Source organism: Giraffa tippelskirchi, chromosome 2 (genome assembly GCF_054371585.1).
Source record: "Giraffa tippelskirchi isolate mGirTip1 chromosome 2, T2T-mGirTip1v1.2.pri, whole genome shotgun sequence".
NCBI lineage: Eukaryota > Metazoa > Chordata > Mammalia > Artiodactyla > Giraffidae > Giraffa > Giraffa tippelskirchi.
The window spans coordinates 205178749-205203243 of NC_137276.1; the positions used below are offsets into that span (position 1 = coordinate 205178749).

At 36.1% G+C, this 24495-nt stretch overlaps 1 protein-coding gene across 3 annotated transcripts in view; it reads left to right on the forward strand.

The window, feature by feature from the left end:
* Positions 1–24495, forward strand: part of ROBO1 (roundabout guidance receptor 1) — a 1242585-nt gene that overhangs the window by 1092087 nt on the left and 126003 nt on the right. For all 3 annotated transcript variants that reach the window (XM_081552483.1, XM_081552494.1, XM_081552499.1), the window contains one exon: positions 9632–9789. In XM_081552483.1, the coding sequence (XP_081408609.1) occupies positions 9632–9789 (158 nt within the window). The remainder of the gene's footprint in view (positions 1–9631; positions 9790–24495) is intronic.

Consider the following 24495-nt stretch of genomic DNA (forward strand, 5'->3'; position numbering starts at 1 on the left):
GGTGCATCTTGAAGCACACATGAGTCCTGAAGTAGAATAATGAAACCAGAAAACAATGACTGCAACGGGCCATGAGGACTTTTCCTAGAAAGTGTCATCATGTTGCTGCCCATGTTTCTGCAGAGTGGGAATGTAGTTTAAGCTCGGACCCAACCTGGAATTCTAGTGATTAAAAGAGCAAGGATTGCTTGTCCCCATTGCTGCCACCCAGCAGAGCACAGAGGCATGCAGCTGTGTTTAAGCCTGTTGCTCCATTACATGTTGTTTAAAACAAAAACCATTGGTATGGATATATATACATTGTTGATACTGTGTATAAAATGGATAACTAATGAGAACCTGCTGTATAGTTCAGGGAACCCTACTCAGTGTTCTGTGGTGACCTAAATGAGAAGGAAATCCAAAAAAGAGGGGAGATGTATATATATACATATATATATATATATATATATATATATACACACACATACATATAGGTGATTCACTTTGCTGTAGAGTAGAAATTAACACAATATTATAAAGGAACTATACTCCAATAATTCTTTTTAAAGAACAAAGCAAAAAATAATACATTACTATTAATTACTTTCATTTTGGTACTGCTGCTACTGCTAAGTCGCTTCAGTCGTGTCCAACTCTGTGCGACCCCATAAACGGCAGCCCACCAGGCTCCCCCATCCCTGGGATTCTCCAGGCAAGAACACTGGAGTGGGTTGCCATTTCCTTCTCCAATGCATGAAAGTGAAAAGTGAAAGTGAAGTCGCTCAGTCATGTCTGACTCTTCTCAACCCCCATGGACTGCAGCCTACCAGGCTCCTCCATCCATGGGATTCTCCAGGCAAGAGTACTGGAGTGGGTTGCCATTGCCTTCTCCTATTTTGGTACTAACTTCTCTATTTGCAGGGCTCTGTATTCATTGCTAGTTAAGACTGAGTGATACTTGACATCCATCCTTACTATGTTACTTTTTCAGAATGTATACTTTTTTATTTAAGTACTGCTTTCTTATGGTGGAGCATAAGAGGTTTGTGAATCTTTAAAAGCTTCAGTAGTTGAAGTTTTAAACAGCATATTTTCTTCCAGGATCTTAAACAAAGCATAATTTAAGGTTTCAAAATGCATGCTAGAAAAATCACAAGTGGGAGATGATGTAATCATTGAAGAGCATTCATAGATACATATTCAAATTTTAAAAAGTAAATGTGCACCCTTTAGGAAACAATCATGACTAAATCATAGCTTTATACAGAATTGATGTGTGCATGCATGATTTTAAAAATCAAGTGCCTTAGCTTTAGAATATGATGCTATAAAGATAATACTTCATGAAAGATCATTTTACATGTTATCATTTTAGTTTTTTCAATTGGTTAAAATATCTTGCTGTACATTCATCCTTTTGTTGACATGCTTTTATAAGTTTGGAATCATGATTTTATTTTGAGAAATGTTAGTTTTGAAAACTTTTGTACCCCAGATAACACTTTGCTCTTCTGGGTAATGTTGTGAGCTTAAAAAATAAGAATGCAAATAGTTATAAAAGCATTGTTGATAACACTTCCATAGCTGGATCCTAAAGGATATATCTGAGTACAAAGTAACCTGCACTAAATCTTCTTGTATTACTATTTCCTGACAAGGTTAAGATTAATGTTGTTTCTTGATCTACTTCACCATTTATGTAAACTGCACTGCAAGAAAAATACAAAACCTATGCCGATTTTCATAAAAGCTTAGCACAGATGCCAAGCACAAAGTATGCGCTCGGTACAAATGTGTTAAAAAGGGAATGATAGTTATTTTAAAATTAAGTACCCTTTACTTGTGTTAACTAGGCATTTAGGTAGAAAACATAAAGTATCAAAGAGGTAATGTAATCTCTGCCAGTTAAAGACAAGATAAGCAATTAGTGATTTTGAAAGTAATTGAAGTGGTACATTGTAACCCAGGCAGGCTGTCTCTGAGCATCCTTGAAGTTGTCCTCTTTGGGAATATATTTCCTCATTTACTCTCTCCTCAATTATGCCCTATTTTTAAGGGTTTCATTCATTTTTTTTTCTTTCCCCTGTTAACAGCTTACTCCTATTTGCTGTGAGGCTTCATTTCACTGACAAAGTACTCTTTTTAAATAGAAAGACAAATTCCCAGGACTGCATATTATCTTCCTCTGCTTTTCCCAAGACACTCACTTCTAATTAAAATGTCCATATTTAATTAAAATGCATATTATTGTGCAGTTTTCTCAATCATTTTGTTGTTGAAATAGAAGAATAAAAGCATGACATATGTAGTAAAAGTGTGACACATGTCTTCTGAATGATTTCTGATTCTCAGTATGCCACTGAAAATATGCAGTGGCCTCTTCCAAACGTGGAAAAGTCTGAGAAAATACAAAAACGAAGAATATATTCCGAGGTAGCTGTTTGTTTGAGTGTCAAGAAGGATATTTCTCATGCAACTTCAGTTCTAAAGGGAAGAGGTTGAAGTATTCATTATAGCTATGTATTTAGAATTGTGCACATGCTATTAAGACCAGATGTAATCAAGTTGATTGAAAAGTGTCCTTGATAGACTCTGCTCCTGTCTTTACAAGTTCCTTATTTGTAAAATGAAACTAATAAGGTCATTTTTTGATAGCTTTGGTATGTGGATTAAATGAGTGGGTACCTGGCATGGTTCCTTATATAGTAAGTATCCAATAAATGTCACTCATTGCTAACATTATTATTATGCAGCTAACAATATCATTATTATTACTTATGTGATGAGCTCCTCTCCTCCTGAGGAGCCTTAGATGATGAATTTCTAAAAGAAGTTTGGAGTCCACATCTCTTAGTCCCCTAACTACACCAAGATTCTGAGATTCATGAAACCAGGTATTATAGTTCACAGCTGTTCACCTCATGGTTAGGGAATAAGATTAATTTTAGGAGCATTTGAGCCTCAACAAAATCGGGTAGTCATGAGACTGCAGTGCACTGATGTACAATCACTGGTAAATCAAACCTTCAGTAATAATGAAGTGGATTTGCTACAAATAGATTAGACAGGAAAATTGCATTTTACAGTAAAATGGTGACAAGGTAAAACATTTTAAAAAGAGAAGTGCCTTGAAAATCAGGATGCCAGTGTTCTCTTCTGGTGTCTTCCTAACAAATAACACAGGCTAGTGACAAAGTTGGGACTCAGTTGCCTCTAATTGCGGAATGAATTAGATGTTATCAAAGACCACTGCCCTTCCCATAATTTTATGCTTCATTCAGTTCTAAGATTCCCCACAATGTGTGTGTTGCAAATATTAAAATCTCCATAATACTTAAAGTTTCTATTTAACTTATTTTTTCACTTTGCCACCTGTCTTTTCAATATTAGCCAAATAGGTTGCCAACAAGTCACCACTGAATTTTAGAATCCTTTTCTGAAAACATATTCAGTTAATCTGAGAACTGCATTACAATTGATGTATGGCTTTTCAGAAAGACAAAAGATTATACGTTTTGTTTTGTTTTAAAGAATAAACTTTAACTGGTCATTCTTTTTAGACCAAAAAGTTTCCGGAGAGTCAAAGATTCAGTGAAGCTTATTTATTTATTTTTTTTTCCAATTTAACAGAATGAAGAAAAGTGAAAAGGAGTTGAGCCAAATGACATGTACCAACCTGTAAACATAAAACAATTAGATAAATATGGAAGAAATATAATATTAGACGGAACTGGGATTTAACAGTTTTTAAGTGATATCTACTTGAATCTATTTTATATGCTATTTGCTCTCTTTTACTATTTAAATTGATATTAAATCTTGTCTTCAAAAGTTAGTTCCATATTTTAGAATTTCATACTATTCAAGTCAAAAAACATTTGAAAATATACACTTCAATCAATAGAGAAGTTAGAGAAGAAAAGGAGATTTTTAAAAAATTAAAAAATATCTAATTTTGATTTTACTCACGGATATGATTGGTTTTTCTGCCAAGACACTGCCAGTCATTTGAATTCAGTTTTTATTTTAATCACTTAAATACACACATGAATTAAGAAAATTGGATAATTTAACTAAAAGTTCATATAATTTTATAATGTGACACGTAGTATTTTTTTTTCCCCAAAAGGAAATGTTCAGGACAAGTGAGAAGAAAAGTTGCTTTTATAGAAGAGAGAAGAAAAACTTAATTTCATAACTTTATGCAATGTTGGCTGTAGCCATAGGCAATGCTGGAGTTTTATGTTTTACAGCTGCAAAAATAATTACATGAGCATTATCTAAGCAATGATCTTTAATGGATTACATTTTGTTAGCTTTTCATTATATACTGTAAAAACTCAAATAACATAGTAAATGGAAGAAAAAAAAACCCTTGATTTATCTGACCTTTGATATTTTTGAAAGACATTTTATTATTCATTAGTTTATTTGAGATATGATCTCAATTTGTAAATAAGATATAGTGTTACTAAATTGGTTTTTAGCTCACCAAGCAGAAAAGTTGTACAAATTATTTATTTTTATTTGAAAATTATGTTACTTTTGCATGTATCAGGAGTTTTAAATGTTTTTCAGAAGTGTTATCTTAGATTAATAATGTGATCCAGCAAAAGTGCATACTGTTTGTTAAGGTCAATTCATTTGCTTTTTTTATAAACCTTACATTTTATTTGTGGCCTATTCTTAACACATAATAGTAATATAAGTTCATGAATGGTGGAAGTCTTTGTACTCTGTTCATTTATAATGTGCTAACAGTAGCTGCAATTTTCAGTTCAACATGGTTTATCTTTGTGTCTATGAAATAGATACTTTATTACAATTAATAACTAATGTATCTACTGAAATCAGACTTACAGCAGTGTAATGTGATCATATTTCCTTTTATCCTTCTTTCCAAAGATGGAGACACAAGTCACCTCCTTAAGTGGTATTTTCATACTGTTCTATTGTGCCCAGGTTTTCTTAATAGATAGATGAAAAAAAATGGTTTTGTTTGAGTGAATATTATGGCTTACTCAGATGTATGCACACAGTTAGCTGGCATCAAGGAAGGAAAAGTAGGGAACTGCAAGAGTAAAGTATTAGGATTTTGTAAGTCTCTAAGCTTATTTGGGGGTTTGAAACCAAAATTTAAGGGTGACTTTTGAAATCATAGGGTTTTTTTTTCATTGTCGTCCTTCATCCATGAAAATATTTTAAAATGCCATTGAAATGGAAAGACATTCATTCCAGTACAGAATTGTAGTATCAGATATTTAATTCAATAGATTTTTAAAGATCTATAATAGTTATCACTTCAAATCTATGCACTTAACATACCAGTGAACATTTTGAGTATCAGGTTAAACTACTAAAATTGGTCACCTTTTATTACACACTGGGGGAAAATGGGAGAAAGGTAGCTAACATTTTTGTACTTATCATTGAAGTGTGCATCTGCATGCCTGCTTTGTAAATATGGAAATAGAAGTATTAAGTAATGTCTTTGAGATTAGCTACCCTGTAAGCAGCAGAGATGTGATTTCAGACTAATGCCAAAAAATTATGATTTCTTGATGTTAACAAGATAATGAGGACAGTTATACTGTATTAATTCTTTTTCAAATACATGTCTAATTTACACATTTTATTCCAATAATCACAAACTGAATAATGCTGTTTCAGAGTTTGTTAGTATTATATTAGTATCCGTTTGAGCTTATAGTACAAAGTTTCCTCTTCTAAAAAATATGTTTAGTAATATAAATGATGTTGATAATATTTCTCATTCTGAGCAAGTTTGAGAATTAAATAAAATAATATTTTGTTATTGTTGTTGTTTAGTCACCCAGTCATATCCAACTCTTTGTGACCCCATGGACTGCAGCACACCAGGCCTTCCTGTCCCTCATCATCTCCTGGAGTTTGCCCAAGTTCATGTACATTACTTCGGAGGTGCCTTCCAGCCATCTCATCCTCTGATGCTCTCTTCTTTCCTTCTGCCCTCAATCTTTCCCAGCATCAGGGACTTTCCAATGAGTCATCTGTTCACATCAGATAACCAGAATATGGGAACTTCAGCTTCAGCATCAGTCCTTCCAATGAATATTCAGGGTTGATCTCCCTTAAGATTGACTGGGTTTGATCTCCTTGCTATCCAGGGGACTTTCAGGAGTCTTTTCCAGCACCACAGTTCTAAAGCATCAATACTTCGGTGTTCTGGCTTCCTTAGAGCCCAACTCTCACAACCGTCCGTGACCACTGGAAAGACTATCAGTTCAGTTCAGTTCAGTCGCTCAGTCGTGTCCGACTCTTTGCAATCCCATGAATCGCAGCATGCCAGGCCTCCCTGTCCATCACCAACTCCCGGAGTCTACCCAAACCCATGCCTATCGAGTCGGTGATGCCATCCAACCATCTCATCCTCTGTCGTCCCTTTCTGCTTCTGCCCCCAATCCTTCCCAGCGTTAGGATCTTTTCCAATGAGTCAACTCTTCGCATAAAGTGGCCAAAGTATTGGAGTTTCAACTTCAACATCAGTCCTTCCAATGAACACCCAGGACTGATCTCCTTTAGGATGGACTGGTTGGATCTTCTTGCAGTCCAAGGGACTCTTAAGAAAAGCATCAATTCTTCGGTGCTCAGCTTTCTTCACCATCCAACTCTCACATCCATACATGACTACTGGAAAAACCATAGCCTTGACTAGACGGACCTTTGTTGGCAAAGTAATGTCTCTGCTTTTAAATATGCTATCTAGGTTGGTCATAACTTTCCTTCCAAGGAGCAAGCGTCTTTTAATTTCATGGCTGCAAGCACCATCTGCAGTGATTTTGGAGCCCAAAAATATAAAGTCTGACACTGTTTCCACTGTTTCCCCATCTATTTCCCATGAAGTGATGGGACCAGATGCCATGAACTTAGTTTTCTGAATGTTGAGCTTTAAGCCAACTTTTTCACTCTCCTCTTTCACTTTCATCAAAAGTCTCTTTAGTTCTTCTTCACTTTCTGCCATAAGGGTGGTGTCATCTGCATATCTGAGGTTATTGATGTTTCTCCCGGCAATCTTGATTCCAGCTTGTGCTTCTTCCAGCCCAGTGTTTCTCATGATGTACTCTGCATATAAGTTAAATAAGCAGGGTGACAATATAAAGCCTTGACGCATTCCTTTTCCTATTTGGAACCAGTCTGTTGTTCCATGTCCAGTTCTAATTGTTGCTTCCTGACCTGCATATAGGTTTATCAAGAGACAGGTCAGATGGTCTGGTATTCCCATCTCTTTAAGAATTTTCCACAGTTTATTGTGATCCACACAGTCAAAGGCTTTGGCATAGTCAATAAAGCAGAAATAGATGTTTTTCTGGAACTCTCTTGTTTTTTCGATGATCCAGTGGATATTGGCAATTTGATCTCTGGTTCCTCTGCCTTTTCTAAAACCAGCTTGAACATCTGGAATTCACGGTTCATGTATTGCTGAAGCCCGGCTTGGAGAATTTTGAGCATTACTTTTACTAGGGTGTGAGGTGAGTGCAATTGTGCGGTAGTTCGAGCATTCTTTGGCATTCCCTTTCTTTGGAACTGGAATGAAAACTGACCTTTTCCAGTCCTGTGGCCACTGCTGAGTTTTCCAAATTTGCTGGCATATCAAGTGCAGCACTTTCACAGCACCATGTTTCAGGATTGCCTTGACTATACAGACCTTTGTGGGCAGAGTAATGTCACTGCTTTCAACACACTGTCTAGGTTTGTCATCACTTTCCAGCCAAGAAGCAATTGTCTTCTGATTTCATGGCTACAGTCACCGTCCACAGTGATTTTGAGGAAATTTGTCCTACTTCCACCTTTTCCTCTTCTATTTCCATGCAGTAATGGGGCTGGATGCCACGATCTTAGCTTTTTTAATATTTAGTCTTAAGCCTGCTCTTTCCCTCTCCTCCTTTAGCCTCATCTTTAGTTCCTTTAGTTTAGGCTCTTTAATTGCTCTTTGCTTTCTGCCATTAGAGTGGTATGATCCACATATCTAAGGTTGTTGATGTTTCTCCTGCCTATCTGGATTCCAATGTGTAACTCATCCAGCCCAGCAATTCTCGTGATATGCTCAGCGTATAGGTTAAACAAACTGGGTGCCAACAAACAGCCCTATCATACTCCTTTCTCAATCTTGAACCAATCAGTTGTTCCATACAGGGTTCTAACTGTTGCTTCTTACCCTGCATACAGGTTTCTCAGAAGACAGGTATTCACATCTCTCTAAGAGTAGTTTGTCATGATTCACATAGTCAAAGGCTTCAGCGTAGTCAATCAAACAGAGATAGATGTTTTTTCTGAATTTCCCTTGCTTTCTTGATAATCCAACGAATGTTGGTAATTTGATCTCTAGTTCCTCTTTCTTTTCTACACCCAGGTTGGACATCTGGAAGTTCTTCGTTTGCATAATGCTGAAACCTAGCATGCAAGATTTTAAGCATGACCTTACTAGCAGGATAGATGAGTGTGATTGTCCGATGGTTAGCACATTCTTTGGTACTACCCTTCTTGGGAACTGGGATGAGGATTGACCTTTTCCAGTCCTGTGGTCACTGTTATTTCTTCCAGATTTGCTGACATAATGAATGCAGAACCTTGATGGTATCATCCCTTAGGGATTTGAATAGTTCTGCTGGAATTTGATCACATTCACTAGCTTTATTAACAGCAGTGCTTCTTAAGGTTCACTTGACTTCTCATTCCAGAATGTCTGGCTCTGGGTGACTAACCACACCACCATAGTAATGCAGTTCATTAAGATCTTTTTTATATACTTCTTCCATGTATTCTTTCCATCTCTCTTGACCCCTTCAGCATCTACTGCCATTTTTATCCTTTATTGTGCCAATCTTTGGGTGGAATGCTCCCTTGATGTTTCCAGTTTTCCTGAAGAGATCTCTAGTCTTTCTGCTTTTGTTGTTTTCTTCTCTTATTAATATGTACCCCTTACCAAATCCACAAAAACTGCAAAGAACAGAACATACAAAATGACACTGTTGGTAGCAATGCTGGTGTCATCATTGCTGCCTTTTAACATTGCCCCTCACTCAGTGATAATGGAAAAAGACACAGTATTTTGAATTTAGTAATTTTGCAAATATGTCTAAAGTTTTTATAATGGGCATAGTTAAACTGTAGTGATTAGATACTCTTATACACTAGTTTAAATATCTTTAAAATATCTCAATCAATCAAATCCATGTTGGAAGTACGTTTTACTTTAATATTTTTGTTTGCATGTATATGTATTCATTTAATAATAGAAAGCATCACCCCAATGTGTCGTGTAAGTAAAAGGAGGGTTCAGTTATATTCATTAGTACATGGATGAGAAAATACGGGCAGTAGGCAGAGAAGAAATGCAAGTAAGAGGTAAGCCAGATGCTGTCAGGGCACTAGGCAGCAGAAAACACTTGCCCACTGGCCTATGAAGAATATCAAATTATCCCCATTGTGCGTGTAAGCCCAGATATCATTATTAAACTGCATACGTCTGTAAGTAGATATAGATTTTCCGAGATGTATTGAGATAGCTGTTAGTAGTCGTTTACTATAATAAATGTCTCCTTTGTGAAGTTCAGAGATAAGGGCTATATATATCACCATTGAGTGTAATGATTTAATCTTGTTTCTACAGTACTACGGGATGACTTCAGACAAAACCCTTCCGATGTCATGGTGGCTGTGGGAGAGCCTGCAGTGATGGAATGCCAGCCCCCACGAGGCCATCCCGAGCCCACCATTTCATGGAAGAAAGATGGCTCTCCACTGGATGATAAAGATGAAAGAATAACTGTGAGTATTTAATTCAGCAGTGGGGAACATTTATAAATCTAACTGTATGGATCTCCAACAAAGAAAAGGAGAAAAAACGTGGATTATTTTAAACTCAGGACTGCAACAGCTCTCATTTTCAATTCTTCTTTAAAACAAATATGTTTTCATTCTCCCTGTATTGACATAAATATAAGAGGAATATGCATGTTGTTTAGTTCGCTACTCAGAAAAAAAACCCTATGATTTCAGTGTCTGAGAGTTAACACTTTATGTATGACATAGTTATTTTAGTAACTCTGAGCATATCCCATTTCTAGATGTTATAGCAAAAAATTATAAATAGAATTCAGAAATACAGTATAATTTCCAGAAAGCTTCTTAAGTCACTTCAGAATTTATATCTTTCTCCTTTTTAAATTGCTTTTGTGTTCTATAGAGTTTGATGTCATTTCTGAAAAGTAAAATCTTATTCTGAATGATGGTTAATAATGGATTGGCCTCATTGCAAAATAAGATAATGTGACTAGATTATTGGATTTCTAATTTCTACTGTGATACGAGTAGAGAAGTAAGCTATCTGTAGTAAGTAATGATGCATGTTTTCTTGTTAACAGCAATTCTATGAGACTTCTTTGATTTTTCTGTCTTATAAGGAATTGACCAAAGTACTTAGGTAACTGTACTCTCGTTGATTCTATGATTGTACAATAATCTCCTTTACTGTTCTCTTTGTCATTCATGTTGCTGTTGTTGTTCAGTCATTCAGTTGTGTCCGATTCTTTGCAACCTCATGGACTGCAGCATGCAAGGCTTCCCTGTCCTTTACCATCTCTGGAAGCTTGTTCAAACTCATGGCCATTGAGTCAGTGATAGCATCCAACCGTCTCATCCTCTGTCCTCTGTCGTCCACTTCTCCTCCTGCCTTCAATCTTTCCCAGCGTCAGGGTCTTTTTTAATGAGTCAGCTCTTTGCATCAGGTGGCCAAAGTATTGGAGCTTCAGCTTCATCATCAGCCCTTCTAATGAATACTCAGGATTGATTTCCTTTTGGATTAACTGGTTTGATCTCCTTGTGAATTTATGGACCAAGATTTAAAGTTTCCCAGGAGAATGTGTGTGTAAAGCAAAGGTCTTCACTAATGTTGAAGAAAAAAGTTATAATGATCACATAGGACCACGTAATCCTAATAAATGCTTGTACTGTTTCTGAACAACTAGTTAGCAGATCAGTATGAAAATTAAATAGTGGGAAAAAAAAGAGAGAAATTGTGGTAGACAGGGATTTAGCGCCCTTAAAGTAAAGCAAACATTTTTTTCTACACTGATCTGAATTAGCATGAGCCTCTCAAATGATTTTTTTAATTTTAGGAATTAGGATGAGAAGGACCTAGCTCTACTTTTATGAGATGCTGAAAATCCACATAGCAAAGTGGCTTCTGATGTCTCATATGCAGAAACACTGATTTGGGGAAAAAGAGTCAAGAGTACAAGGGGATAGAGTTTAGGGCCAAATGCTCCTTTTGTTATTGATAACAGATTCCTTTTAGACTTATGCAAAATTAAGATAAATTTTCCCTTTAAAAATATTTTTTAAGTCATTTGATGACTCTTATCTGAAATTTCCATTTCCCTCCTTGATAATTCAAACTCATTAACACTATTATTATCCATCTCCTCCTCAGCTGTTTCCTGATTACCTGTTTGTGTTTAATACAAATTAATGATAAATTTCCCAGCATTGGAGATGCAGCATTAACAGAAATCTGGCAATGCCCTTCTGAAGCTATATCCTGTGATTAATTACACAGGTAAATCCGTAATAGATAGTATAACATGTAGTGTATTAGACTATAATAAGTCCTATAAAAATAATGATGTGGTAGACAGATTAATTAGGATTGGGGTAGAATTTCAATTTTAAGTATTAATAGAGGACAAGAAATGTTTCACATAAAGGTGTGAAAAAAACTGAGGGGAGGGATAAAGAGAGAATGCTCAGACAAAATAGTAAGTTCAAAGACGCTAAGTCAGGATGTACCTCTAACATTCAAAACAAAAGGCAGAATGGTCATTGTGGATGGAGCAGAATGAGCAAAGGGAGATTTGTAGGAGATGGCATCAAGGATGACAACTAGTCATAAAAAAGAACGAAATAGCAAAACAGTTGCTGTTGTCGTTCAATTACTCAGTCATGTCCGACTCTTTGTGACCCATGAACTGCAGGATGCCAGGCTTCTCTGTCCATCACTATTTCCCTAAGTTTGTTCAAACTCATGTCCACTGAATCAGTGCTGCCATCCAACCATCTCATCTTCTGTCCCCCACTTCTCCTCTTGCCCTCAATTTTTCCTAGCATCAGTGTTTTTTTCAGTGAGTCAGCTCTTTGCATCAGGTGGCCAAAGTATTGGGGCTTCAGCTTCAGCATCAGTCCTTCCCATGAATATTCAGGGTTGATTTCCTTTAGGATTGACTGATTTGATCTCTTTGCTGTCCAGGGGATTCTCAAGAGTCTTCTCCAGCACTACAGTTTGAAAGCGTCAATTCTTTGGCACTCAGCCTTCTTTGCGGTCCAACTCTCATATCCATATGTGATTACTGGAAAAATCGTACCTTTAACTGTATGAACCTTTGTCAATGGAGTAATATAGCTGCTTTTTAATACACTATCTAGCTTTGTCATAGCTATTCTTGCAAGGAAAAAGTGTCTTTTAATTTCTCAGTTGCAGTTACCGTCCACATTGATTCTGGAGCCCAAGAAAATGGAATCTGACACTATTTCCACATTTTCCCCATCTATTTGCCATGAAGTGATAGGACCAAATGCCATGATGTTAGTTTTTTGAATGTTGAGTTTTAAACCAGCTTTTTCACTCTCCTCTTTTCACCTTCCATCAAGAGCCTCTTTCTGCCATTAAAGTGGTATCATCTGCATATCTGAGGTTGTTGATATTTCTCCTTGTAATCTTGATTCCAGCTTGTGATTCATCCAGCCTGGCATTTTGTATGATGTACTCTGCATAGAAGTTAAATAACCCGGGTGACAATGTACATCCTTGACGTACTCCTTTCCCAATTTGGAGCCAGTCCGTTGTTCTATCTCCAGTTCTAACTATTGCTTCTTGTCCTGCATACAGGTTTCTCAGGAGGCAGGTAAGGGACCTAGAGATTGTCATACTGAGTGAAATTAGGTCAGACAGAGATGGACAAATATCATATAATATCGCTTATATGTGGGATCTGAAAAAAGGGTACAAATGAACTTATTTACAAAACATAGAATTACAAATGTAGAAATAAAACTTATGGTTATGAGTGAGAGAAGGCAGGGAGAGAGAAACTGGGAGATTGGGGTTGACATATGCACACTACTTTATACAAAATAGATAGCTAATATGGACCCACTGTATAGCACTGGGAACTGTATGCTCTGAAATGGCCTATATGGGAAAATAGTCTTAAAAAGAGTGACTGTGTGTAAATGTGTAACTGGTGCACTGTGCTGTGTGCAGAAACTAACATAACATTGTGAAGCAACTATACTCCAATAAAAATTAAGAAAAAAAAGAAAAAGCTAACCAGACTGTCTAGGACCTTGTAGACCTTGTAAATAGTTTCACTTCCCCTCAAAACAAGGTGTGAAGCATCAGAGATTTCTCAGAAGAGTCCTCCACTCTCTGGAGTACACGGTAAAGAATGGTAACGGTGGAGAACAGTGAGAGCTTTTTCACTAATCTCTCTTAGGAGGTAGTTGAACAGGAAAGGTTATGTTCTGGATCTGCTGTGAAGCAGTTGCCAACAGAATTTGCTAAAAGATTGGATGTGGCTTGTGAGAAAAAGAAAAGGATTATCTTAGACCATTGGTGTGAGCAACTGAAATGCTAGAGATGCCATTAGTTGTAGAAAGAGAAGATTTGAAATGGGAAGTATCAGGAGCTCAGTTTTAGACATTGTGATTTGGAAATTCTTATTAGATATCCAAGTGTAAACGTCAGATGGGTAGTTGGAAACATGAGTCAGAACATCAGAGTTGAGGTTGAGGTTGGAGAAAAATTTGAGCTGTGGTAGACCAAACAAGTACTCATTACCAGGCAGTCCTCCCCTCCTGGGCAGAAGAAAGGTTCTGCTTCCCAGTTTCCTTGCTATGGGGCAAACCCCTTTGGCTGGTTCAGCTTCGTGAGCTAAGAGTGAAAATTAAAGATGTTAAATACTAGTGGGTGAGCCTCCAGCGCTCTTTCTCTTTACCATGTGGCAAAGAGAAAGGAAGACACATGTTCCAGGACACCCAAGGAGCCTGGGTGCCTGAGTTAGATGTAGCAGAACTTTCCACCCCACACTCCTGTCTTCCCCTGGTGGCCATGTAGAAAGAAGGAGAAAAAAGTGTTTGTTGTAGTAAATCACGGAGAATTTCTTAGCAGAGACTCATTAGCCTATCTTAATGAATACGGGTATCATCAGCATGTACATATTACTTAAAAAACAGGAGACTGAAATCACCAAGGGAGTGACTATACATAGAAAGGAAAAGAGATCCAGTGTTTAGCTCTCAGGGAAAAGAGGCAGAAAGAGCAGTGGAGACTGAAAGGAAGCAGTCAGTCAGTAAGAAAAGACGAAAACCAGAAGGGTGGCCAACTGAAGATGGTGCTTTAAGGAGGTTGCAGTGACTGAGTCAGGAGAAGGCAATGGCACCCCACTCCAGTACTCTTGCCTGGAAAATCCCATGGATGGAGGAGCCTGGTAGGCTACAGTCCATGGGGTCGCAAAGAGTCGAACACGACTGAGCGACTTCACTTTCACTTTTGCCTTTCATGCACTGGAGAAGGCAATGGCAACCCACTCCAGTATTCTTGCCTGGAGAATCCCAGGGACGGTGGAGCCCGGTGGGCTGCCGTCCGTGGGGTTGTACAGAGTCGGACACGACTGCAGTGACTTAGCAGCAGCAGCGACTGAGTCAGTTGCAGCCTGTAGAGCAAGTAATGTAAGGATTGAGAATTGACCATTGGAATCGACAACTTGGTGGTCATTAATGAACTTGACAATAGCAGTTTTAATTTAATAGTGGGATTAAAACTCACTGAACTGGTTCAAAAGAGATTGGAAAGATTGAAATCAGGCACATTAGAATTGTACAGACAATTCTTTCTATACTGTATCTAATAAAATAGTTAAAACATAAAGGTGTTGTAGCCTCACATTTTGAAAGTCTTAAGTTAATCTTAAAGGTTTTGTTTTGTGTGTATGCATATATATGTGCATTTTTTTGGTGGCAAAAAAGGTGTAAAACTGCTACGTTAAATTTTATTTTTTAAAAAATTCTTGGAACTTCCTTTTATATGTTAAACTAGAAGAAATGTTGTGGTTTATGCCAAAGTGCTTTATTACAGAATTTCCATTTACATTTTACTGTCTAGAAGATGCTATCCTGTAAATAAAGGGCACCAATGCCTCCACACATTAGTAGCTTAAAATCAGTATATGAACCACCTCCTATCAGGAATCAAACACTTTAAAGCTGAAATAACCTATGACTATGAAATGATGCGAAGATGTTAATGTATAAATAATTTTAAAGTCATTTAAATGCTGCCAACATGATGATCCACTATAGTGTTCCATATGCCAGGAAGTTGTAACATTTTGAAACTTTTACTGTTTCTAAGACCATCTGTGTGTTTTGTGTAAATTATGACTGTTAAACTGGTAAAACACTGGAGGTAAAAAAGCACATTTATACATGCAAGGAAATGATAGATGAAAAATCGGCAGTTTGTATACAAAATCACTGCTCTTATTTAGATCATAATTGTTTTTGTTGGATTTTCTTCCCTTAGGCAAACTAAAATTGAGTAATTAAAACAAAACCTTAAAACAGAAACATAGTGCCTGATGTTAATTCTAATTCTTTTTTTTTTCAAAAATGCAAAGTAAATTCTTAAGAGATGTTGGTTATTAGATATTTTATGTGGTTCTTCTTTCCTCAGCTTTGTTCTTGAATGATCGTTTTCATTTCTATTGTTAAAGTACTTTGCCAAATGTATTAAGTACAGACAAACAGGAGATTAAAGCACATATTATCCTTATGAAAGGCATATGAAGATTGCATGGTTATTGCTACAGTTTTGGTTATAGGAATTTCTAGAGTTCTTTAATGTGGTGGCTTTCTTTGTTGAAAATTTAAAGTACAGTGCTCCCAGCTGTAGGAACAAAGCCACACCCTACAGAAAAGGAAAATATGTAATTGAATTGAAACTGCACCTGCATTTTTTGATGTTCTAAGTCATTTCTTTTTACCCTGACCAGTATTCCAAGCCAAATTTTAGATCTATGATGATTATAAATCAAGAATATATAAAAAGCATTTTCTTATTTTCCTACCTGAGAGGAGAATCTTTTAGAACTTTTTTGGCATGTATTTCTTAGAATAATTTGGAAGAGGCATTAGATGGTTTTTGTCTCTAGTGTTCTTTCTTGTCTTCCCCCACCCAAAACCTGAGTATTTATATTGAGAATGAGAAATAGAAGGGAAGGCTGGATTAAATAGATTTACTCCATATATCTGAAACTTAGACATAACCATTATTATTAATAAATGAATTTTTCCCATAGAAATTAATTAGAGGACCTAAGACTTTTGTTTTTTTTGATGTAGAACATTTAGATATACTTTATAAAAAGTGATATATTGCTTTTATTTCACTGTGTTTTGGAAATATTGTACTTAAATTCAAGATTTTTTAAAAATTATTTATTTATTTTTGGCTGTGCTGGTTCTTCATTGCTGCATGGGCTTTTCTCTAGTTGCAGTGAGTGGTGGCTACTATTTGTTGTGGTGTGCCATCCTCTCATTCTGGTGGCTTCTCTTGTTTCTAAGCATGGGATCTAGGGTGCACAGACTTCAGTAGTTGCCGGGAGTGGATTCACTAATTGCGGCATCCAGGCTCTAGAGCACAAGCTCGATAGTTGTGGTACTCAGGCTTGGTGGCTCCTCAGCATGTGGGATCCTCCAGGATCAGGAATCAAACTCGTGTCTCTTGCACTAACAGAAGGATTCTTAATCACTGATCCAGCAGGGAAGCCCCTCAAGACTATTTTGTATGAGTGGAAAATTGAGAATGTTACTAATAAGATTGATGATAACAATACCATATATTGAGAAAAAAAATATGTGTTCAAGCAAAAAACTAAAATTGCCCTTGAATTAAAGAAAAAGATAAATACAGTTAAAAGTACATACCACAAATAAATTCCTAGACTACAAAAAGGCATAACTGTGTGTAAAGATTGTCAATTACAGAATTATGTTGCTGACAAGTAGACCCCAAAAGGCCAAGAAAAAATTGTTAGCATGATTTTGAGTTTCTGAACAGAGTGAATCATCATTGGTAAAAAGAGAATAGAAACTTACTAGTGCCAAAATATTGTGAAATGGTATTAAGCTTATTTAAAAATGTGCCATTTATTTTAAATTTGTAGATCTGGGGTAATTTTAATATTGTTACCTTAGTACAAAGATAAGTATGTTAAAATCATGCTAGTTTTGGGAGACTCACACAGTTGTTCAATGTCTGAGGCATGTTTCCCATATCTTTTTATTGGTTCTCTACAAAATAAACATTCTCTTGATGGTAGCTACAGGTATGGCAGGCATAATGTCAGAAGGAAATAGCCCATCTCTCATAGAAGATATAAATAAAATTTATTTAATTCATTTATAAGCATAAAAACTAATGTATTTATAAATTAAATGATTTAAGGTCTTCAGTAGTACCTGTTGTTGTTGTTTAGTCGCTAAGTCATGTCCCACTCTTTTGCGACCCCATGGACTGTAGCCTGCCAGGCTCCTCTGTGCATGGAATTTCTCAGGCAAGAATACTGGTGTGAGCTGCCATTTCCTCCTCCAGGGGATTTTCCTGACCCACAGATTCAACCTGAGTCGCCTGAATTGCAGGTGAATGCTTTACTGCTGAGCCACCAGGAAAGCCCCACAATTGTTGTTGTTCAGTCGTGTCCAACTCTTTGCAAGCCCATGGACTGCAGCATACCAAGCTCACCATCTCCTGAAGCTTGCCCAAGTTCATGTCCATTGCATCAGTGATGCAATAATACTTGTGTGCGAGTGTGTGTGTTAGTTGCTCAGTCATGTCCGACTCTTTGCGATCCCATGGACTGTAGCCCGCCAGGCTAATCTGTCCATGGACTTCTCCAGGCAAGAATACTGAAGTGGGTTGCCATTTCCTTCTCCAGGGGATCTTCCTGACTCGGATCGAACCCGGGTCTCCTGCATTATAGGCAGATTCTTTACCATCTGAGCTGTAGGGAAGTCCCTGATGATTGGTCGTTGTAAGGACACCAACAATTTACTACTCTACCATAGTAATAACAGTAGCTATTGTATGTTGAGCACTGCCATGTACAGATTTTATATTATCTCATTTAATCCCCTTTGAAACTCAGTGAATAAGCTATGTTCTTTCCATTATGTTACACTTATACCTGTCAATTGTGTCTTAATGGAGACAAGGAGGAGGCTAATGCTAGTGATAATGATGTTGAGGAGGAGGATATTGACATTAAACATTTAATGCCACACTTACTATGTGCCAGGCCCCATTCTAAGCACTTTATATATATATTGACCATTTTGTCCTCACAGCAGGCCTGTCACATAAATACTAAAATTTCACTAATGCAGTGGTTAACTCCGAACTGGCTGTGGAAACACCTGCCTTTTGTTTACTGGCAGCATTTTCTAAAGGTTCTATAGATTTTGCCACATATATAAAGACTCAGAATTTGCTGTTAGTGCAAATTGCAACTCAGAATCGCAGCAACTCTTAGTCTCCACTGTGAAATATTATCTTTGAGTTTGTAAGGGTCTGGAGAGATTAGTTCACACAGTGGAGGTTATAGTGGTTTTGAAACTAAACTAGATACATTTGAGAATTAGTCCATATTAAGCCCAGTAATAACAAATGTTATATAACAAAGATCTATAAAATTTGAAGTGTGGTACGTTCACAAAAGATGACCTATAAATGGCCAAGTTCAACCAAATAAGTTCAACTTAACCAGTTATAGTTTAACCAAGGGTTCAAATAAACTAAAACCATTTATTCTGGACAGTAGAGGTCTTTCCTCAAAAGATATTAGGAGATTTTTCTAAAGAGGATGGTAAATGACTCTTCACCATTTGGCACTTAAGGAAAGAAGGATTTATATTAAAAGGGAATGAGTTAGAGAATGATTTAACTGACTATATAGTCAATTGTGCAATTTGTGGATTAGCTAGATTCTAATTTCATCAGCTGTACACACATCAAAAGTTACTGCTGAAAAATTAAGCAATTATGAGAAATTAAATGAGTGGGAAATTAAATAAAAATATTGATGTAGTAGCTTTGCAGTTTTATATAAATACAATAAAATGTTGTAAAAGCTAAATAGTAACATTACAGTGTAGATGGTAAACACTATCCTGGACTCATTTCCGAAATTCCAGATAATTTTCTTCCAAATGACCTTTTACTGTCATTTACCCGGAATTATGTCATTTTAGTATTTAAAAGAAGAGTTTAAAAGACTTTCATGTTTGAAACTCTTAACTTTTAAGTTAAAATTTAGAGATGAATAATACATATTGTTTCCATCTTTGTTTGTGACTTTGTGACACAGCATTTTTAAATGAGTTGTCTTATTTTTTGAGATAAGCTGTGTCTTGAATTTTAATCTTTTTCCTACCTGTCCTCAAAACAGCCTGCTACAAATATGCTATATGTCTTATAGATTTTTTGTTACTTAGTTGAAAAAAATAAATTACAAAAAATGCTTTCATTATAAGTTACTTATTCTTATCAAAGCCATAGTTCAGAAACCATTTTATTGTCAATTTCATCTACTTATCACATCCCTGTATTAAGACCTTATTCATTCTTCTTTGAAAAATGTGGGGAAAATTTCAGTGTCTGTATGTTTTAGCATGAAGAGCAAGGACACTTAGTGGCCTTTTCTTAAGGTTTTTACTTAGATAAGATGATTAACCATCCTGGTTTGTAGGGAACTGTCCTAGTGTTAGCACCGAAAATCCCAGTCCCAGGAAAATAACCTTTAGTTATCAGAAAAGTGAGACAGTTGGTCACCCTAAGCCTAGATGGTTTAAAGTAATTGATTTAGATATGGATGAGAAAACACACCAATACAGGGTATCAGTAAAATGTGGTTTAAATAGAAGAGTTGTATCTGTATCATTTCTTTCATAAGCAAGTTAAAGGTTTGAAAATCATTAGTGAAGTTCGGAGAAAAATTCAGTTATACCTAAAAGATGATTTAACACCTCCCATTCCCCATGCTAAGAGGTACAATTGTTAGAATGCAATATGTCATCAGTTCTTTTTCCAGTCCTTCTCTGCTTCCTGTGTGTCTTTGTAGGCTTCTTTGATTTCCCTTGTTGGTGTGATATTTTGGTAAAAAGCAGCTGACTCACATCCCATCCAGATCCCCAGGGTCCTCCAGATCCTTCATAAATTTGGCATTCAGCCCTCTCCTTGCCAATTGCTTCCTTTTCCCCCAATTCCCACATGTCTCCCTCCTAAGCCATCTGCTCCTCCTCCCTTCCTTCGATCAGTGCTTTCCTCTGGTCTTCCAACTTCTTTCATTGTTCAGTGTCTGTTGCTTCCTTTTCCCCTCTGTTCCCCGACAGGAAATCAACATGCTTTATGCAGCTGATGTCATAGAGCCCCTTTTCCCTGAGAAGTTAAATTTGTGTTCCTGCAAAGTAAATAGGTCATTCTGTTGTGTGAAGGTCAAAGGAAACTGGTGTATTAAACCAGAATTTTTTTTCCTGTCTTACGTAGTCATGCACATTATATATTTCGTCTTTTTTAAGAATAAATTTTTATTCATGATTTAAATATAAGTTAATCAGTATAAATCTGTTATATGAATCATGGGACCAAAGAGGTGAGTTAAAAAGTAAATTTATGTCCTATCCTACTTAATTTTCAAATTTAATCATTGAAATACAGTGTATTAGTAAAAGTCAATATAGTCTTATATAAGACGTAATAAATTCAAGTTTTAAAACTTATACGCATGATTTTATAGACATTTGATCTCTGTAAATTTCATTGTTTCCATCTGTGAGATGAATTGTCTAATAATACCTATATTAGTTTACAGTGTCCTTGTGGGAAATCAGTGAAAAAATACATGTCATTTTAAATAGTGACACACTTCTGTGGATTAGTAATCAGTATTCTGGTTTTCATTATTGTTAGTATATCTGCTTGACCTCTGGATATATTCAACAATCAAAAACTGGGTGGAAAAAAATCAGAAACTGTTTATGCCATAGCAATTTCAACTTTTCCGAATAAACAAGAAGACCTTGTATATATGTATATATGAAATGGACTCAGCATTTGTCTCATCTAACTTTCTGTTTATATTGATTTACAACTATGAGAAAATCGATTTCTACAGAATCAGCATGAGTATTTAGTACAGGTGAATATTAGGAGTAAGTAATTTTTTCAGACTAATACTGGTATTAATAAACTAATTTGAATCTTTGTTCATCTTTGTTGTGAAATGCAATAACCAATGAGGGACTCCACAAGAAAATTAAGCCCTAATGCCCTCAGGCATCCATTCAGTGAAATAAATAGACTTTTCTCTTGTGCATCAAGAACAGTTCTAGTTATGTACAATTCTCAGGGGAATTGAGAAATGCTGTGATTCAGATGAAGTGCGCTGGTTTATCATTCCAAGAAACATCTTGAGACTTTCCAGAAACTTGTAATTCTATTTAAATATTTACACTTACACTCAACATGTTTGGATGCTGAAACTAAAAAAACGAAAGCCAGCATCTTAGAACTACCTGTGAAGCTCAAGTACTCTTTTGAAAGGATTTTAATAAATAGAAGGCTTTCTCAGTTCCAGCACACAAATCAGTTTAGATACGATATAATTATAAATGTAATCCCAATGAGTATTTATTTGATCATTGCTCTAGATTTTCATTATTTGTGTGTTAGATGTGCACTTAACAGCTTAGATCCTAAGAGCTAGCAGTACCAAATTATGAAAGTCTTTTTCTATCCTAGTCCCTCTGTCTGGGATGTTTTGAGGCCTACACCCTCTATCTAACTCACTCGTTTCAAGTTTGAACTTAAAGTTGAGTTCTAAAGAGGAGCCTCCTGCAAAACCCTACCCTGCACTTCTACACTGAATTTATCTTCCTATTATCAGTTTCCTTTCCTTTAGATAACCATTTTGCTTTTAGTCTGTTGCAAATCATTACTTACATATTACTCATCTAATATACATAAAACACATAAGGGCCAGCTATATTCCCTCTGTCTTATAGTTAGAGCCCAATACATATTTCTTCAGACATTAAATGAATGAAATATAAATCAGAACAATATCTTACTAGCATACGCAGAACTGAAAAATTGCTAATTTGAACATACTTGATTTTATTTCCATATGCACTTTTATATTTCTTAATCTCTTATAAACTGGAAAGGAAGTATCATCCACATCATTTGTTTTTTCTAAAACATCTTTTCTTCTTTGGCTTTTTAGTAGGATAAGGAAAAGATATTACACAGGTTAATTATATGAGTAAATATATTTATCCGTGGCTTACAAATATGCACAGAATCTTAGAGATGAGCTGATGAGAAATTGTAAATGGGCAAATCCCTTCATTTTTAAGCAAGAAAAGGAAGCCAGGCAGTTGATTTGCCCCGAGTCATTAATGGATCTGTATCATGAGTCAGCTGTGATAGCCAGACCTCTTGATGCCTGTTTTGTTTTTCCCATGACAAACTACACCTGATCACCCGTTCTCAAAGAAACACTTACATTTAAGATGTTTCCTAACAAAAGAAATCCACAGGTAAAGTAGTTTACTGGACTCATTTCATACAATTTTGCTACTTGTTTTGTGTCCTAAATTCAATACTTCCAATCATAGAAAGTATTATGTTCAATATTTTCTCTTATTATTTTCAATTATTTATCAATTGGGTACAAACATGACCTTGTGTCACTTCGATGAATAATTCTCTACACATTTTTGCTTTATCAAGTATGCTTTTAAGAACATATCTAAATTAATCTTAAGTGATTATCTTAAGTTGCCTCAGGATTTCATCCAAAACAGTAAAAATAAACTGCAGGAATTTAAATACTAAGTTAGCTTTAACTTATGGCCATTTGGGGGAAGTCTGAAGCTCCTTTTTGAAACTGTGTTAATTAGTAGACCTTGGTCACATCCTTTAATTGGTGCAAATACTAAGTTAATAATAGCTTCCCTATTTAGTAAGTTTATAATGAGAATCAAACCAGAGTGGTGAGAGTATTTTGAAGAATCACAGTAACAGCCTCATTGTAAAGTGTTATTTTCAATAGTCCTCTCTTGATTTCCAGTTAATGTTCGCTCCACATTAATATTAATAACTTGGAGAGGGGAGAGACCAGAGATTTTTAAGTTCAGAACGAAAAAGAACCCTTTTGTATTATTTAGAGGGCAAAATAAAACAAACAACTCCCCCAAAAAACCCAACACTGATAAAACTGGCATATCCTGTTTTCAATCAGTTTTTTTAAGTATACATAAAATATGTCTCCTTCTATATGACATATACTCTTGGGGCCTCTGTAATTTATAGTCTACATGCCCATTTTTGTCTGGGTCCCTTAGGACACCTACTTGTAATTCCTAATAAAATCCTTGTAAGTCCATATACAATGACTCAAGTGTCAGAGAGAGGGTGCAAGTATGTTTGGATGCAGAGATAAAGTAACAGAGGCTAAAGAGTGCCAGATGAAATGTTTTCTAGTTTAATAAATAATCTTTGGTGACGTCAGGAAACAACATACTAGAGCACTTTTAAGTTTCCTCGAAGATGTATAATTAACTTTCACATGAGTAAAAGTCCTAACATGTGAAAATTCAGAATACTCTTAAACAGTTGTGGTATTTTACAACGTTGATTTTTTAACCCACTTTTGTGTTCATGTTGACTGTCACTACTCTTTCAAATCTCTCAAAATATTTCTGGCTCTCTGAATTTTTTTCCAGATAAGTTTTCTCCAAAATAGTTTCGAATATTTTCCCAAAAGCTAGTCTCAGCCAAATAATAGTTTCAGGAGTGCCAGGCACCTTTGATACGGAATTCATCAAGTCCTAAAATTCACTGGGCCAAAACCTGATGTGGATGTACACAGCCACTCAGCGTCCAGGATCCTTCGATCAGAGAAGATATTCCAGAAAGCAGAAAACATCTCAGAAATTTGAGTGATTAGCTAAGAAAAAGTTATAGCTCATAATTCAAAGTAATTATCAGTGGAGTACACTACCATAAGTATTATAACTGCAGAATGAACACACATGGTTAGAGACAGAGCTCGTAATAGCAATTTCCGATTAGCGTGATACCCTGAGATAGTTGATTTACAAATGCTGTTGTCCCTTTGTTTCTTCCTCATATTGCATGCTCATTCAAGCAGCTGGGTTTCTTCACATTCCAATCACTTTGATATATTTGATCAGGCCATCACAGTCCTCCAAATAGCCAAGGACTAGTGGCATTTTACTACTGTCTGGGAGCACTTTGTTTAATTATAGGTTAAAGTAGTTTGCCAAATTAAAGGTACAATCTTTTTGTGGTTTCAAGGATGGTGTTCCAACCAGTTTATTTTATTTTCAGTGTTCTAT